This window comes from Podarcis muralis, chromosome 8 (genome assembly GCF_964188315.1).
Source record: "Podarcis muralis chromosome 8, rPodMur119.hap1.1, whole genome shotgun sequence".
NCBI lineage: Eukaryota > Metazoa > Chordata > Lepidosauria > Squamata > Lacertidae > Podarcis > Podarcis muralis.
This window is the reverse complement of record NC_135662.1, coordinates 20,431,615-20,448,374: the sequence shown is the minus strand read 5'-3', so window position 1 is coordinate 20,448,374 and position 16,760 is coordinate 20,431,615. Positions and strand designations below refer to the sequence as shown.

At 44.1% G+C, this 16,760-nt stretch overlaps 1 protein-coding gene across 2 annotated transcripts in view; it reads right to left on the bottom strand.

Moving 5' to 3' along the window:
* The window catches only part of RSPO2 (R-spondin 2), a 106,380-nt gene that overhangs the window by 34,314 nt on the left and 55,306 nt on the right, over positions 1–16,760 (bottom strand). For both annotated transcript variants that reach the window (XM_028736292.2, XM_077932769.1), the window contains exons 3-4: positions 11,674–11,862; positions 273–416 (exon numbers count right to left, since the gene is read on the bottom strand). In XM_028736292.2, the coding sequence (XP_028592125.2) occupies positions 273–416; positions 11,674–11,862 (333 nt within the window). The remainder of the gene's footprint in view (positions 1–272; positions 417–11,673; positions 11,863–16,760) is intronic.

The following is a 16,760-nucleotide window of genomic DNA, read 5'->3' as shown; positions in this document are numbered from 1 at the left end:
GTGGCCAGCCTGTGGGAAACCCATAAACAGGATCTGAGCACAAGGGCGCTCTTGGTTTTAAAAGGTCATCCCAAAAAACAGAAACACTGATTTCTCGGGAACAGGTACCAGAACATCAGGACTGTTGCTAGTAAATAGAGAAAGTTGGATTGTATACAAGTGGGTGGCACAACATAATCAGGCAAAGTGGAAAATAATTTCAGAAACCATTCTGAAGCAGTGGGGAGGATCAGAAAGAGGCAATATAGAAGAAATGTTCAATAAGCACTCACCCACACATTCCATGGTCTCCTCTAAAGGTGCAAAGCCGTCAGGACATTCTCCAAAGCAGCGACCCCGGTAGAGATAAAACCCAGGCTTGCACTTTGTGCAAAAATCTCGACTGAAGCAAGAATCACAGTTCTCTATTCTGCATCCTAAGAGTTGGAATAACAAATTTATTTATTTATTTCAGGTTTGCAAATTCATTGAGTGATGCAGCAGCAAAGAACATAGCAGGACTCAACCATTTAAGAAGAATGGGGTCAGAGCTTATTCTTAAGAACCAAAGAAAAAAGCCCTGTTGGATCAGGCCAGTGGTCCACCTAGTCCAGCACCCTGTATTTACAGAGCTCAACCAGATGTGCTTGGGAAGCCCACAAATAGGTCCTGAGTGGAACAGCGTAGTTGTTTTCACCTAGGCTTTTTAAATATATATGTATCTTGAGCAGAGTTTTGTGGGAAGCTCTGAAATTGTATAAGTAACCAGCACATTAGATGTCAGTGAGCTCCTGCTTCTTGACCCATCACACCAACCCACAAAAAACAAATGTGAAAAGGGGGTATTATCTCATCCATTGTGTTGTGAACTGCCCTGAGATCTACGGGTGAAGGGCGGCATACAAATTTAATTAATTACATTATTAACTAGGTAAAGGTAAAGGGATCCCTGACCATTAGGTCCAGTCGTGACCGACTCTGGGGTAGCGGTGCTCATCTCACTTTATTGGCTGAGGGAGCCAGCGTACAGCTTCCGGGTCATGTGGCCAGCATGACTAAGCCGCTTCTGGCGAACCAGGGCAGCGCACGGAAACGCCGTTTACCTTCCCGCCAGAGCGGTACCTATTTATCTACTTGCACTTTGACGTGCTTTCGAACTGCTAGGTTGGCAGGAGCAGGGACCGAGCAACGGGAGCTCACCCCATCGTGGGGATTTGAACCGCCAACCTTCTGATTAGCAAGTCCTAGGCTCTGTGGTTTAACCCACAGCGCCACCCATGTCCCACATTATTAACTAGTCAAACATTAATTGATTTGCAGAAGATTTTAGCAAGTGAAAATTAGCAGCATGAGAGAGCATGTTGAATTCTGCTACCTCTAAGTAATTTGCTTTCAAATATGCACATTAAATGGGTCTTGGCATTCTGATGAGATGTGAATGGGTGGTCCTGTATCGCACAGCCGAAATGCTGGAAGGAAAGCTATCACTATATAATTGTTGCCTCACATCCAAGAGATGAAACCATCTACAAGGTCAAGTATCAGTTGTTGATTCAAATCTGGGGGAGGGGGGAATGTCTCATTCAAGTGAATTCCCCCCCCCCTTTATAGATGGAAATCTTCCATTTAAAATATTAGGGCTTCTGCTATACGAAAAGGCTGCATGTTGTTACCTGTACAGTATCTTTGACTCAGTCTTGGGGAGTTTTGTCCCTAACGCCTTCCTGTTTTAAATTGAATGGAGAATACACATGGTGCTTCCTTATGTGAAACCTTAACTTTCCGTTTCTTGGCCACAGATCATAGCTAGACAGCCTGTGATACATTTCTTGTGTTTGCCTTTTCTGGCAGCCACTCTCTTATGTTTGGTAGATTCCACGCCACTGGAATGTTTATCATCACATTTTGAGAAAGGCTGGCTATTCTTCATATAGCAAGGACCCAAACCAGGTTTTCTATGTCCAGCAAGTTCTGCAGACAAGTGAATCTGAACACTAGACTTTGATTACTTATATTTCACTTCCATTAACGTGAACTGAATGCATATATTTAGCCTTAGGTTTGGGGATATAAATAAAGGGAAAAGAAAACACTACAGGCAACATCACACTTATGGATCATATGTGTCATATCCTCGTTAGAATGCAGGGATTAAACCATAGTTGCCCTGTTATGATGCAACAGGAAACTATGGTTTAAACATAACAATTTATGTCATATATTTATACACGCCTTAATAAGAGGTTTATAAAAAATATTATGATCTCACTGACAAAACCAGGCAGGCCAGGCAAGATCATGCAGTTTGTTCTTTGGCCAACAACCCATGGTTTATTGGCCTGTGACTCTTACATAAAAAATGATCCACAGATTATTACTGAAATCCTAGACATGCCAGCTGAAATTTAAGTCCCACCATTTCATTGAGACTTTCTCCTGTTTACGTAGGTACTGGATTTAAGCCTAAAGAAGAGGAGGTGTGCACATACACACTCAAGTTAACTAATAAACATGAGAATACGTCTGCACAACATATTTCAGTTTGCAATGAATTCCAGTTTTCAAAAAGCTGTTAAGGCCCCATGAGTTTTATGGACATGGCACAGTGTACAAATCTAGAATGGCCACAGCATGCTTTTAAAAAATGTTATCTTGTTGGGGAAATGGTATAACACGCGATAGACAGACGCGATCTAAACCTCATGACATTAGCAATTAATTTCCAACCTAAAATGACATATGCTTGCTAGGCCAACATCGGCACTTGCAATCCTGTTAACTCAGAAAACTGCGGGAGGTTTACGCTGATGAAATTTGGGGTGGTACGCTGGCGTACGGTTCTTCCCCACCATTAAAAATGTAGCATGGGGTAGTGGTGTAATCAATCCAAAATCCACTGTTCCATAATGCAACAGGCCAGATAGAAGCATGAGAATTATAATATGGGAGCCTAATGCAATAATTCTCACGTCTAAATGCACTCATAATTTATCTGTGGGTTGTGTGAAGAAATAGGCTCATTATCTGTCCTGAATGACACTCCCACCTATTCAGCTGTATTGGACGGCTGTGGATTCTGGTAATATGAGGAAGGAAGAAAAAACCTTATTTTCATCCATTTTTCCAATGCCATGCATAATATTATAGACTCCTACCATGTCCACCCTTAGTTGCTTTCCCCCAACCTAAAAAGCCTCAAAGAGTGTAGCTTTTCCTCACAGGGGATTTGTCCCACCCTCCTGATTATTTTGGTTACATTTTAGTGCACTTTCCCCAGGATCCTTTTTGAGATGTGGCCATCAGAATTGGACACTGCATTCCAAGTGTGGTCGCACCATAGATTTGTATCGAAGCATTGCTATGTTGGCAGGTTTATTTCCCAACGATCCCTTAGCATGAGATTTGCCTTTTTCACAGCCGCCACACACTGTGTTGACATTTTCATTGAGCTCAATATCTCTTCTTCGGTCACTCGCTCACCACCGCCAAATATTTCTTATGAAAGTTGGTTTATAATGCTTTTTGTTTCTACCCAGAGTGGTTTCTGAGCCAGCGTATCGCTTTGTTAGTGAAACCTGTGAGGGGAGGCAACTTTTTCCCCTTTTCTCTGCATTTATTTATTCTATTAAAGAGAATTTATATGCCTCTTAATCAGGCAAAACTATTAAGGAGTTTGCATACATCAAAATTACAGATTAAAATCAGATGTTAAAAAACAAGTTTGCCTTTACAAATTCCAAAATGAAACCAACAGTTCTAAAAATATATGTTATAAAATAAAATTGCATGTTGAAGTTCATGTCAGATTTACCATGTCTGGGTTGCCTTGCTTAAGCCAAATATATTTTTAGTAGGCGCTGAAAACAGTGCAGTGAAGTGCCTAAGATCAATGAGCAAGGAGTTCCAAAGTGTAGCAGGTGTTGCCACACTGAAGGAGCTATTTCTTGCAAGTGCAAAGCAAACATGGCATGGCAGTTCCCATGAAGACCTTCACCTGATGCTCTGGCCTTGCTAGCTAGGGATGATGGGAGTTGTCGTCCAACAACATCTGGGGACCCACAGGTTGAGAACCACTGCTCCAGAGGGTCCTCCAACTCTCTGGAACAAATGTGGAGGAATGCAAGGCAAATAAAGTTGGCAAAAATTGCCTCTCCTCTTCTGTTAGTGGAGGTGTGAGTTGGACCCAAAAGGATACAACTGGAACCATCCCATGCCAAAAAGAGGGTTTTCAACACTCTGTTCATGCAGCTCTTGTTCTGCTTACATACGTACATTTATTAATGCATAATAAATTGCTATTCTACAGATATGTAAGGGGTGCTGCCGAGAGTGTCGGTTTTCTCCTTCTGCCTCTCTTTGCTGCCAGGGGAGCAATAACGATTAATTTTGTTGTTATTCCTGGATCGGGACACTCCACCAATGTACAGAGCCATAATCTGCACTTATTTCCTTCGCTGAGTCATTGTTTTTCTAATAGGCTCAAAACTTTAGCCTGAGGCCATCTCCCGACTCCTGTGAGTCGTGCTGAACGTTAGCGTTGCGCATTTAACAGACCCAGAAGGGGTGTTCTCAAGTTATGGTCAACAGCAGTCCAATCTGCGCACACAAGGCGTTGAGCTGTACAGTGAAATGTTCAGTGCTGGCACAATCTGTGTACCTGAACTGTTCCAAGTCAACAAGTGTACACAAAAGTTCACACAAATGCTTGCACATGCGTACAAGACAGCTTGTGTTCAGTGTAACCTGCGAACAAGCCTATTGTCCAGTAGTGGCTGGTGCCCCTTGGGACTGGTGGGGCCGAAAATAGGGAAACCAACAATAACTGGAGCCAGAGTCATGGATTGGCGGAGTCAACTAATTGTAGTTTTGTCTTCATTCTCTCCCTGCTTTCTGTAAGTGGGAAAACACTTCAAGAGGAGGAAACTGTGCAGGCAGTGGATTGGCTGCAAACAAGAAGGCAGGCACGTAAGGGTTAACTGAGGACAGAAGGACGTTGGTGGGGCAGTGCTGCATTTACCCAAATGAAGAAGCCTCCACTGCTATTCTCTACTGTTCTCCATGGAACAACCAGGTTTGGCAGGACCACTAAAACCACACACATCTAGGCCTGGTAAAAAGATTTGCTCACAACCCACAGACGGTCTGGCTCCCTGCATACTACTTCACCACAGGTGAAGGAGGGATAAAGAGGAAATGGAACCACTGCAAAGGAGACCAAAGCCTGAATCATAATCATAATATTTTTATTATTTATATCCTGCACATCTGGCTGGGTTTGTCCAGCCACTCTAGGCGGCTTACAGCATATCTAAAAACATAAAACATCAAGTGTTTAAAAAAAACTCCCAAAACAGGGCTGCCTTCAGATGTCTTCTAAAAGTTGTGTAATTCTTTATTTCCTTGACATCTGAAGGGAGGGCGTTCCTCAGGGAGGGCACCACTACTAAGAAGGCCCTCTGTCTGGTTCCCTGTAACTTCACTTCTCGCAGTGAGGGAACCAGCAGAAGACCCTCAGAGGACAACCTCAGTGTCTGGGCTGAGCAATGGGGGTGGGGGTGCTCCTTCAGGTATACTGGGCCGAGGCCATTTTGGGCTTTAAAAGTCAGCACCAACACTTTGAATTGTGCTCAGTAACCTACTAGGAGCCAGTGAAGATCCTTAAGATACGGCGGCCACTTCCAGTCACTAGTCTAGCTGTCACATTCTGGATTAGTTGTAGTTTTTGGGTCACCTTCAAAGGTAGCCCCACCTAGAGCAAATTGCAGTAGTCCAAGTGGGAGATAACCAGAGCATGTACCATTCTGGTGAAACAGTCTGCGGGCAGGTAGGGTCTGAGTACCAGATGGAGCTGGTAGAGAGCTGCCCTGGACACAGAATTGACCTGCACCTCCACAGCCCAGGAGGAAGGAGTCCAAATTGACTCCCAGGTTGTGTACCTGATCTTTCAGGGGCACGGTTACCTCGTTCAGGACCAGGGAGTCACACACACACACACACACGGCCCCTGTCCCCCAAGAACAGTACTTCTGTTTTGTCAGGACTCAACCTCAATCTGTTACCCGCCATCCATCTGCCAACCGCCTCCACTAACACAGGACCTTGACCCCCCTCACTGGTTCCGATTTGAAGGACTTTTTCCAGCCTAAACCCCCTGATGATCTCCTAGCGACTTCATGTAGATGTTAAAAAACATGGGGGAGAGGACAGAGGCCTGAGGCACCCCGCAAGTGAGAGCCCAGGGGGCCGAGCACTCACACACCCCACACCATTTTCTGGACACGGCCCAGGAGGAAGGAGCGGAACCACTGCATAACAGTGCCCCCCTCTAGACGGTCTAGAAGGATGTCATGGTCAATGGTATCAAAGGCCACTGAGAGATCCAGCAAAACTAGGAAACAGCTTTCACCCCTAGCCCACAGCACAACCAAGATAGTTTTCAGTCCAACGATGAGGCCTGAATCTCAATTGGAAGCGGTCCAAATGGTCCACATCCTTCAGGCATGCCTGGAGTTGTTCCAGGTCACCTACAACAACCATACTTGCTAGAGCAATCAGTATGTGTTAAAAAAACACACACATAGGCATGGAAGTTGTCAGGTTGACAGAAGTTGAGAGGTTGACCACAGTCACTCCTTAAGTATCTTATGTATCCCCATGACATGTCTGAGGTATGGACTGAAATAATTTTTGACCGGGGGCAGCCCTACGATGAGGCAGAGTGAGGCAGCTGCCTCAGGTGGTGAATGCTGAGGTGTAGGGAATGGACAGAGCTGTGAACACCATGGGGTCCACCCTACAGCCCCTACACTAGCTTGCTGGCCTCAAGTACAGTGGACAACACTGTCCTTTCACCAGTATTGTGGCAAGAGTCAACTACTGGTCAAACTGGCTTTTGTATGCGCCTTGGGAGACGGTGCCATCTTTTCCTTTGCCTCAGGCAGCAAAACGTCTTGAGCCAGCCCTGCATTTTACTATGTCCAAGAAAGAGCCCCTCTCTATCAGACCTGCCATAGTGTTGGTTCAAACCTCCTGTGACACGCGGACCAAAACCTGAAGAATTCCTGTTGCCTTGGAGACCATGTGATGCCCTTCATATATTACCAGACTCCAACTCCCTTCAGGCCTAGCCAGCATGGGCAACAATCAGGGATGAGGAGGAGCTGTAACAGAGTCTGGTGGGTACCACGCTGGCTACGCCTACTTTAGAGGGTGATTAGTTTTCTTCCATCTGGCAAAAATAAATAAATAAATCCATGTATGCAACTTTAGAGATGAAATTACATGGCACACTGTAACCAGGAAAAAAAACAACTCTAGTCTTGCAAATTTGAGATGCCTAGCTCATAGCTAGTGAAGAAAATTAGATTTGAAAATGCACCTTTTTTTCATAATTTTAGAGCTGCTGCGTTGAGCTGCGTGGCATTCATAGTGTTGTGTTTGGCAAGAGTGGCACTTTTCAATCCATGTTAACATTTTCCCTAAGATACACAGGTTCAAGCGCTTTTCTATTGCAGATGCAAAAATGTTCCAGAAATAAGAAAAGGTCGAAGACTTCTTCTGCTCAAAGATATTCAGAGTGCAAGCGTTTTACACTGAACTCGCCTAAGACCCCCTTCTGTAAAAACCAGTAGGGATTTTGAATGCAGCCAAAGCTATTTTTAAACTGCAAAAACAATGTCAGAGCAACAGACAAAAAAATGTTCGGAGTCAGAAAGGGCATCCAACATCAGGGGAGAAGAATTTCATATTTATTTGTGTATTTTGAAAATGTATGAAAGATAGTAGGGCAGGGTCTTAATAACTTGCAGGATCATATTGGATAACACAGAAAAACACAGCAAAAACAGGTCCACAGATATCAGAGCTAAAAAAGCAAGATGGTGAGCTGGTTTGGACACATAATATTAAATCATAGTTAAGTGTTTGTGAATGAGCTGCAGTGGCCCATATGCTGGCGAACTCCCCCTTCAGGGTGACCATAAGGACACTTTGGGAAGCTTCCACAGTTTTCAATTGCTTGCCATACCATCTGAATCCATACAAACTGTGGTTGATCTTAACTGTGGTTAGAAGAAACAAACCAACTTCAAGCCATGGTTTATGAAGCCAGCCATTAATCATAGTTAAGGTCAATCACTGTTTACGGTTCAGCTGACTTTTTAAAGGGCACTTAATCTAAAAGGAAAGCAGAACCTTCTATCTCCCCTTCGCAGCTGTGCCAGAGCTTGCTAAAGCTCATGTTCATGCTAAGTAGCAATGAAATGCAAAGTGAAAATTAGCAAGTGGAAAAGAAAACCAGAATACTGAGCCTTGCATGACCCTCTTACAAGCTAGAGTGTCCTAGAGGAGGACATGGCTGGAACCCTGAACAGAATCATTCCTGTTAGGAAGTGAGAATCCCACTTGCATGTCCTACCACTGAGCTTTGATTCCTCCCCACCAACACAACTTTTAAAAAGAAGCTGGGGAGGCATTTGCCAGAAGTACTTTGCAAGAAAGAGACAGTAACTGGGTGATCTCATCCAACACGCAGCGCAGTGGAAGTGAAGAGAATCACATCACCTGCACTGACCAAATTGAGAGAATCTGTGGCCCTCAAGACTCCAGCTCACATCTGCCTCATCCAATGGTCGTGGATGATGCAAACTAAAGTCCAACAACATCTGGAGGTCCACCACTGAACTAGCTAAATCAGGAAAGCATGGTTAACTCCTTCCCATCTTCAAAGGTCCCCCCAACCTTCATTGACTGGGGGGCGGCTCACAGCAGAGACTCATATTTCTCTCCAGCCCCAATGCCACTGCTGCAGATAGCCAGGGCACCAATATTGCAGCTGTTGCTCAACAGGAGTCAGGTGACACAAACAGCAAATAGGATTACAGGTAAAGGGTTCAACACAGTGCATTACTATGCTTCAGTATATCCTGACTCATCTACTGTCAGATTTTTCATTACTGCTTAAAGCAGTGGTGGCCAAACTTGGCCCTCCAGCTGTTTTGGGACTACAATTCCCATCATCCCTGACCGCTGGTCCTGTTAGCTAGGGATGATGGAAGTTGTAGTCCAAAAACAGCTGGAGGGCCAAGTTAGGCCACCACTGGCTTAAAGACAGAAAGGAACTTGAGGGCTGAGACAGCTGGAATGAAGGGAAAAAATGAGTATAACAAATCAGATGATCATGATGATTTTATTTATACCCCGGCCATCTGGCTGGGTTGCTCCAAAATATGGAATATTCAGGAGGAAACAGACAAAAGCTTAATGTGAGAATTAAAATCCATTCATTTTTTTTTCTTAGGATGCATGGTTTAATTACACTATACTACTGATTATATTAGATTTAGGGATGAAACAGGAAAACACACAGAGAAATACTGAAGTGTATTATTGCTTCATTAATAATACAAAGCATAATGTTGCTGCTATTGTACTAGGTCACATTATTTGCATTTAAAAGACAAAACAATCAGTACAATTCCTAAAAATAAATATAGGGTGGTACTTAACTATGTTTTACTCAGAGCAGACACATTGAAATTAATGGACCTACTTTGATCATGCTTATTAGTTTCAGTGAGTATACTCTGAGTAAGACACACCTGAATGGAGTCATGCATTTCACTCCCATGTCTCAAACATGATGGCAAGATTTATGAGTACAGCAGTACCTCAGGTTAAGTACTTAATTCGTTCTGGAGGTCCGTTCTTAACCTGAAGCACCACTTTCGTTAATGGGGCCTCCCGCTGCCACCGCACCACTGCTGCACGATTTCTGTTCTCATCCTGAAGCAAAGTTCTTAACCCAAGCTACTATTTCTGGGTTAGTGGAGTCTGTAACCTGAAGCATCTGTAACCTAAAGCATCTGTAACCCGAGGTACTACTGTATACAAATCCAAGCAGTCTCGTACCCTGAGATTTCAAGACAAGTTCTTCTCCAGTACATTTATCCAAAGGCAGTTTCATAGACATAAAGGGTTTGTTTGCATATAATGCTAAACTGTGGCATAGCCAGCATTGTTCTGTGCACACAACTTAGGGAAACTTGTATCCAAACTTATTCTGCTGGTGTGAGAGCTTGACTACTTTGTGCTCTGAAATCAAAGCATGAAAACTTCCAAGAATTTCAATAGTTTTGTGAGAAGTTATCATAAAGTGCATGCAAACTAGGCACAGCTTTACCTGGAAACTTTCACACCAAAGAAAAAGGACTGGAGCTAGGTTGCAATAATAAGTACACTTACAAGTACACATAAGGCCCGCTGGACACAACTGGATTTACTTCAGAGTCATGAACAAAATTACCCGAGTTCAAGTCCCACTGACGCGCGTGGGGAATTGTGGAGAACTGCAGGACTATCTTGGAAGCGACAAAAGGGCATTTCAAGTTAAGCAAGAAGTTCCAGAAAGAGAATTTAATTCATCATGTCAAAGTGACATTTCAAAAAATGAGCGCATACTCAGCACCAGAACCAAGATAAATAAAACGGTAACATAAATCATGAGTTCAGAACACAAAACTGTGCAAGCTCCCATTGAAATTAAACAGGAGTTGCCCAACATCAGAGCTCAAGGCACAGAACAGATAGCAGGTGTATCTCTTCTGCTCAGAGAGATGGGAAGAACCAGTGGCGTTTTTTTCTGGGGGGACACAGGGGGGCGCATACCCCTAAACATTTTGTGAATCTTTGTACCTTTGTCCATTTACTGCATTTATTTTTCCCAAATTGAACTATAAAATGGTGATTTTCTTGAGTCAAAATGAACAAAAGCACTGGGAAGAACAGATTCAGTGGTACCTCGGGTTACATACGCTTCAGGTTACATACGGTTCAGGTTACAGACTCCGCTAGCCCAGAAATATTACCTCAGGTTAAGAACTTTGCTTCAGGATGAGAACAGAAATCGCGTGGCGCGGCGGCAGTGGGAGGCCCCATTAGCTAAAGTGGTGCTTCAGGTTAAGAACAGTTTCAGGTTAAGAACGGACCTCCGGAACGAATTAAGTACGTAACCAAAGGTACCACTGTATGAACACTTACAAACAATTGTAAGTGCACCAAGCAAGAGGTTTGTTTCCGATAATTACCTCTCCCCCCCCCCCATCGGCAGGGAACCTGTGGCCCTCAGTGTTGCTGGACTCCAACTCCCATCAGCCCCAGACAGCATGGCCAGTGGTCAAGGATGATGGGAGTTGTAGTCCAACAACATTGGAAGGGACCTAAGGGAAGAAAGAAGTTCCAATGGATAATAAATTTACAGACGATTGAGGCTTGCACTTGGAATTGCTTGGGAATTCTAAGAAATGGGAGAGGAACCAAGGCACTTCTGACATCAGTGGTTCAAGACAGGACAGTTTTGAAAGGTTCAATCTACCAACTTGATTCAAAATAGCATCTGATAGTATCCAAACACCAGATGAAAAACTGTTCCTTGATCTCAGGAACCATCATGTAAAATGAGTGGCTGGCGTGCTCTGGTCCATAGGGTCACAAAGAGTCGGACATGACTAAACAACAACAAATCTTTAGAGGTGTCCAAAGCACAGCGACCAGACAAGTGGTTTCTTCTTTTAGGAAGGAATGCCTACAATGTATTGGAGTTGTCTACAAAAGTATCGTCTTATGTCCTCCACCCTCACCAATAACTTAGTTTTGAAATTACAGATTTTAAAAAAAGAAACATGAAAGGAAACTCACTTGAACATCTGTTCATGTCTGGGGCTCGCAGACCGTAGTACCCTGGCGGGCAGGAATTCAAGCATTCCCCATATTGCCTCATTCCTTCCCTTCGGAGAAAGAAGAACAACTTATGCTGACATCTGATGCATCCATTGTCCTTTGAGCAAGACAAACAGCCTTTGCAAATTGGATTTGGTCCATAGTTGGCTGTGGAATTAAAAAAAGAAGAGGACGACAACAACAGTATTAGAACCCAAAAATAAGCATGTGGCAATATTTATCTTCCCTTTAAAAGCCTGCATAGAGGAAAAACAACAACTGAAGGAGAGGGCAGGGATCTTCAGCAGACATAATAGCGAAGTAAAGGTAAAGGTAAAGGTACCCCTGCCCTTTCGGGCCAGTCTTGTCAGACTCTAGGGTTGTGCGCCCATCTCACTCAAGAGTCCGGGGGCCAGCGCTGTCCAGAGACACTTCCGGGTCACGTGGCCAGCGTGACATCGCTGCTCTGGCGAGCCAGAGCCGCACACGGAAACGCCGTTTACCTTCCCGCTAGTAAGCGGTCCCTATTTATCTACTTGCACCCGGGGGTGCTTTCGAACTGCTAGGTTGGCAGGTGCTGGGACCGAACAACGGGAGCGCACCCCGCCGCGGGGATTCGAACCGCCGACCTTTCGATCGGCAAGCCCTAGGCGCTGAGGCTTTTACCCACAGCGCCACCCGCGTCCCAACAATAGCGAAGTAGGCACTTCCAATTTGCTTTGGAAGTGAAAGCTCCATTCACTCCCCCCCCCCACGCCATGTGGTACAGTTTAACAAGCCAAAAATTATTACTATATGTGCATAATACTAAATGAAGTTGGAGAGCAACTTAAGCAAAGTCAGTGGACAGTGGTGTGCTTCCTGTGTACAAATGGGAGCAGCAACAATAAGGATTGGGTCCAAAGGAAGAAAGTGGTTTTTACTTAAGCATAAGCCTATCTTTTCCCCCCACGGCTGCATCTGCAGTCTAAATTTGAGGTCAATTAATCTGTCATAATATGGTGTAGCACTAAATTAATCTCTTGTTGCACTTGCAGAATGTTGCTGAGCACAGGAAAGCACAAGTTTTAAACTCCACCATACGCTCTTGTGCTAGTGGACAGTGGATTTAATTTGAAAATTGAAACTAAGAGAACATTCTTTCCATTTGTGATATTTTTAAAAGAATGTGTAATTAAAAAAAAAACCTGTTCTTTTCTAGTTAGAAGATGGCCAAAAATAAAAATCTACACCTGTGAAACTAGCATTCCTCATTGATTTCAATGGGGCGGAACTTAAGTTTGGATCCAACCCACTGTTACATATTCAGAAGGAAAACAAGCAAAAAATGGAACCTGAAAGTGGCTCCACATGGAAGCAGACAAATTCCTGTAGGCCAGGTCTACCAATGGCTATTAGTCATGATGGCAATATGGAACTTCCATAACCACTAAATACCAGTTGCTGGGGAGGTAAGAGCAGCAAAGGACTATGACTTTCCAACTATGTTTCTGGGCCATAAACATGCCAGTTTAGATCTTGTTTTTGAGAGTTTCCTACCACCAATTTCACTTCTATATCCCAACTTCTTGGTAGCCCTCCAAGAAATCTTTATCTTATGATGGGACTTTGGATCAGCCAGGGTCTTGAAAGGAGAATCCTTTAAGTCTTAAAAGTTTAAGATGTGCACCAAGAAGACAACCAGATTAATCCATACAAGGTTTATTAAGTGAAATTCTAGCATAAATAGATCAGTGGAAATTAAAGCCGGCATTAGATAAGACTAATGAGCAAAGACAGAAGCTGCAAAAATAAAGGCTTATGGATTACTGGCTTCTAATGCTTATTTAACAGCAGACCGCATGTAGCTCTTCTGTGGCTCTTGCGCATTTTGAACATTACTTAATGCAGCTTGGAAAGCATTGCCTGTTAAGGGCCTGAAGATGAGACAACCGCTTGCTTAATGGGCATGTGCTGTGGCAGGATGAGAGAACCCAAGGCCTGGAGCTGATATTCCAGTTCTCTGTAGCCAACCATAAATATTCTCCCCAGGCCTCTGTACTCTCCTTGAACACTTGGCCTGTCATTCTCTCGCACTATCTTCTCTTTGAGCCCCCCCCCCCAATCAAGCGGTATATAAATTTTATGAAATAAAATAAACAAACGTACACGTCTCTGTAACAGAGCGTACACTACTTTTTTAACATCTGAACTGTTGTGCACACAGGTACACAGACTGTACACTTGTTGAATGTTGCATGTGAATGCTTTTATGAGTGCACGGCTTAACTATTTGTGTACAGAGAGAGCACTCTGGTGGAACGTAATGTGTGAACACCTCTAAGGAAGTGTCACTTTGTAAACAAGGAAGGGGGGAAATGGAGACTGTTTTGATTCCCAGGGGCTGATGTGTTTTAAAACCTTTCTTCCATGGCCCACCTTGTACCTATCTTCACTTAACACTTTCAACTGGGAACTTGAAGGACAACCCATTGCAAAAGAAAGACAGGTCAAATCGGTTTCCTGACAACAAACCCATTCTTAAAAACCTTTCCTCCGTCTTCATTTTTAACACAGAACTGTATTTACCCCATTATTCATGGCTATGAATAGCTCAATTGGTAGAGCATGGGTAAATAAGTAGTATGATTGTTCTTACGAGTATAAAATTAGTAAGAAGTCATTGTGCTTCATATAAAAGGTAAAGGTAAAGGTACCCCTGCCCGCACGGGCCAGTCTTGACAGACTCTAGGGTTGTGCGCTCATCTCACTCAAGAGGCCAGGGGCCAGCGCTATCCGCAAACACTTCCGGGTCACGTGGCCAGCGTGACATCGCTGCTCTGGCGAGCCAGAGCCGCACACGGAAACGCTGTTTACCTTCCCGCTAGTAAGCGGTCCCTATTTATCTACTTGCACCTGGGGGTGCTTTCAAACTGCTAGGTTGGCAGGCGCTGGGACCGAGCAACGGGAGCGCACCCCGCCGCGGGGATTCGAACCGCCGACCTTTTGATCGGCAAGCCCTAGGCGCTGAGGCTTTTACCCACAGTGCCACCCGCATTCAAAATACATTCAAAATACAGTGGTACCTCTGGATGAGAACGGGATACATTCCAGAGCCCCGTTCACATCCAGAACAAACGCAACCCGCGTGTGCCCATGCACGGGTCGTGATTCGCCACTTCTGTGCATGTGCCTGATGTCATTTTGACCGTCTGCGCATGTGCGAGCGGTGGAACCCGGAAGTAACACGCTCAGTTACTTCTGGGTCGCCGCAGCGCACAACCCGAAAATACTTATCCCGAAGCTACTTCAACCCGATGTATGACTGTATCACTATATTTGTCCACACACAATCTATGTCTAAAAGCAATCTCTCTGTATGTTGCAGGAGTAGTCAAGCCTTCTATCCATTGTTCAAAGGGGGGCATGGTATTATCTTTCCAATGAATCAATTATCAGTCTTCAAGCAGAAGAAAGAGTTAAGAAAGAGAAGAGGATGCTGAACTAGATAGATTCAGCAGGGATCTTAAGTTCTTATAGTATCCTACAGGAAGGCATGGATATACATACAGGAGCACTCCTGCAGTGAGGTGAAGATCACACTGGGCCATTTGTTGCAGACAGCATGTGTGTTTCCTGAGGTGGTTGGAAACACTTGGGTATAAGGCTTGTGCCTGTCAATGTCAGAGACATATAAGTGTTCAGAAATGCACTGGCTGTCACTACAACTAAGTTTAATTGCACACACACACGCCTAGGGAAGACACACAAATATATGTCTCCAAAGTATACCGTCCAGATCAAGAGAAGTAATAGTACCACTCTGCCTTGGTCAGGCCACACCTGGAATACTGTGTCCAATTCTGGGCACCACCATTTAAGGAGGATGTTGGAACGTGTGCAGGAAGGTATGCAGAGCTGGAACGTGTGCAGAGGAGGGCAACCAAGATGATCAAGGGTCTGGAAACCAAGCCTTATGAGGAACTGAAGGAGCTGGGTACGTTTAGCCTGGAAAAGAGGAGACTGAGGCAAGATAGAATAGCCATCTTCAAATATATCAAGGGCTGTCGCATGGAAGAGGAAGGATGCTTGTTTTCTCCTGCTCTGGAGGGTAAGACTTGAACCAATGGCTTCAAGTCACAAGAAAGGAGATTCCAACTAAACATTCAGAAAACCTTTCTGACAGTAAGAGCTATTTGGCAGTGGAAGAGACTCCCACAAGAGGTGATGGACTCTCCTTCCTTGAAGGTTTTTAAGCAGAGGTTGGATGGCCATCTGTCATGGATACTTTAGCTGGGATTCCTGTATTGCAGGGGGTTGGATTAGATGACCCTGCGGGTCCCTTCCAACTCTAAGATTCTATAATTCTATATACATGGAACTATATCCTGGTTGGCATTACCAATAACTATTGGCCTTTGCCTATTTCCACTTCTTCCATCACTACTCCCCACACCCTTCCATGTATCCCGCTAACTACAACCTGCACATTGTTGCCATGTACTTATGTCTCAAATATTGAAAACTAAATTTGTTTTTGTCAAGTCTTTTAATATCTGAAATATTTCAGCTTGCTGCTCTGGACCAGAGTTAGTCTCACATGCAGGTGAATAAACAGAGATTTAATTTTTCCCCCTTTGATGGCTTGTTTATTTTGTCTTTTATTGTAAGTTTCAACTTTTTCCAAGCCCCAAAATCTGCAGGGATCCAAAGATGTGGCAGTCCAACAAAAACACAAGCCCAACACCAGATCTACCCAAACAGCAAAAGGCGAAAACACACACGTTTGAATCATTTAAAAAAACTGAAGCAAAGTGAAAGAGAGCAGCACTTAAAGTCAAGACGTGCAGTGGCATATGAAGGAAACCCAATAACATGAACTGGTGTTGGCTACTTTACGCTTGGGACTCATTAGTCATAAAGCTAAATGAGAAACTGAACAAAAAGCAGGCAGGGGTTGTACATTTAGGGAGGGCTGGCGGACACTGTTCAACATGATTTCATAGCTACCCTCTGAAGCTAGGTATGAGCAATTGAAAACACAAGAGGAAAGGAGAAATTTGGGGGAATCGCTGCACCAGCTTGAG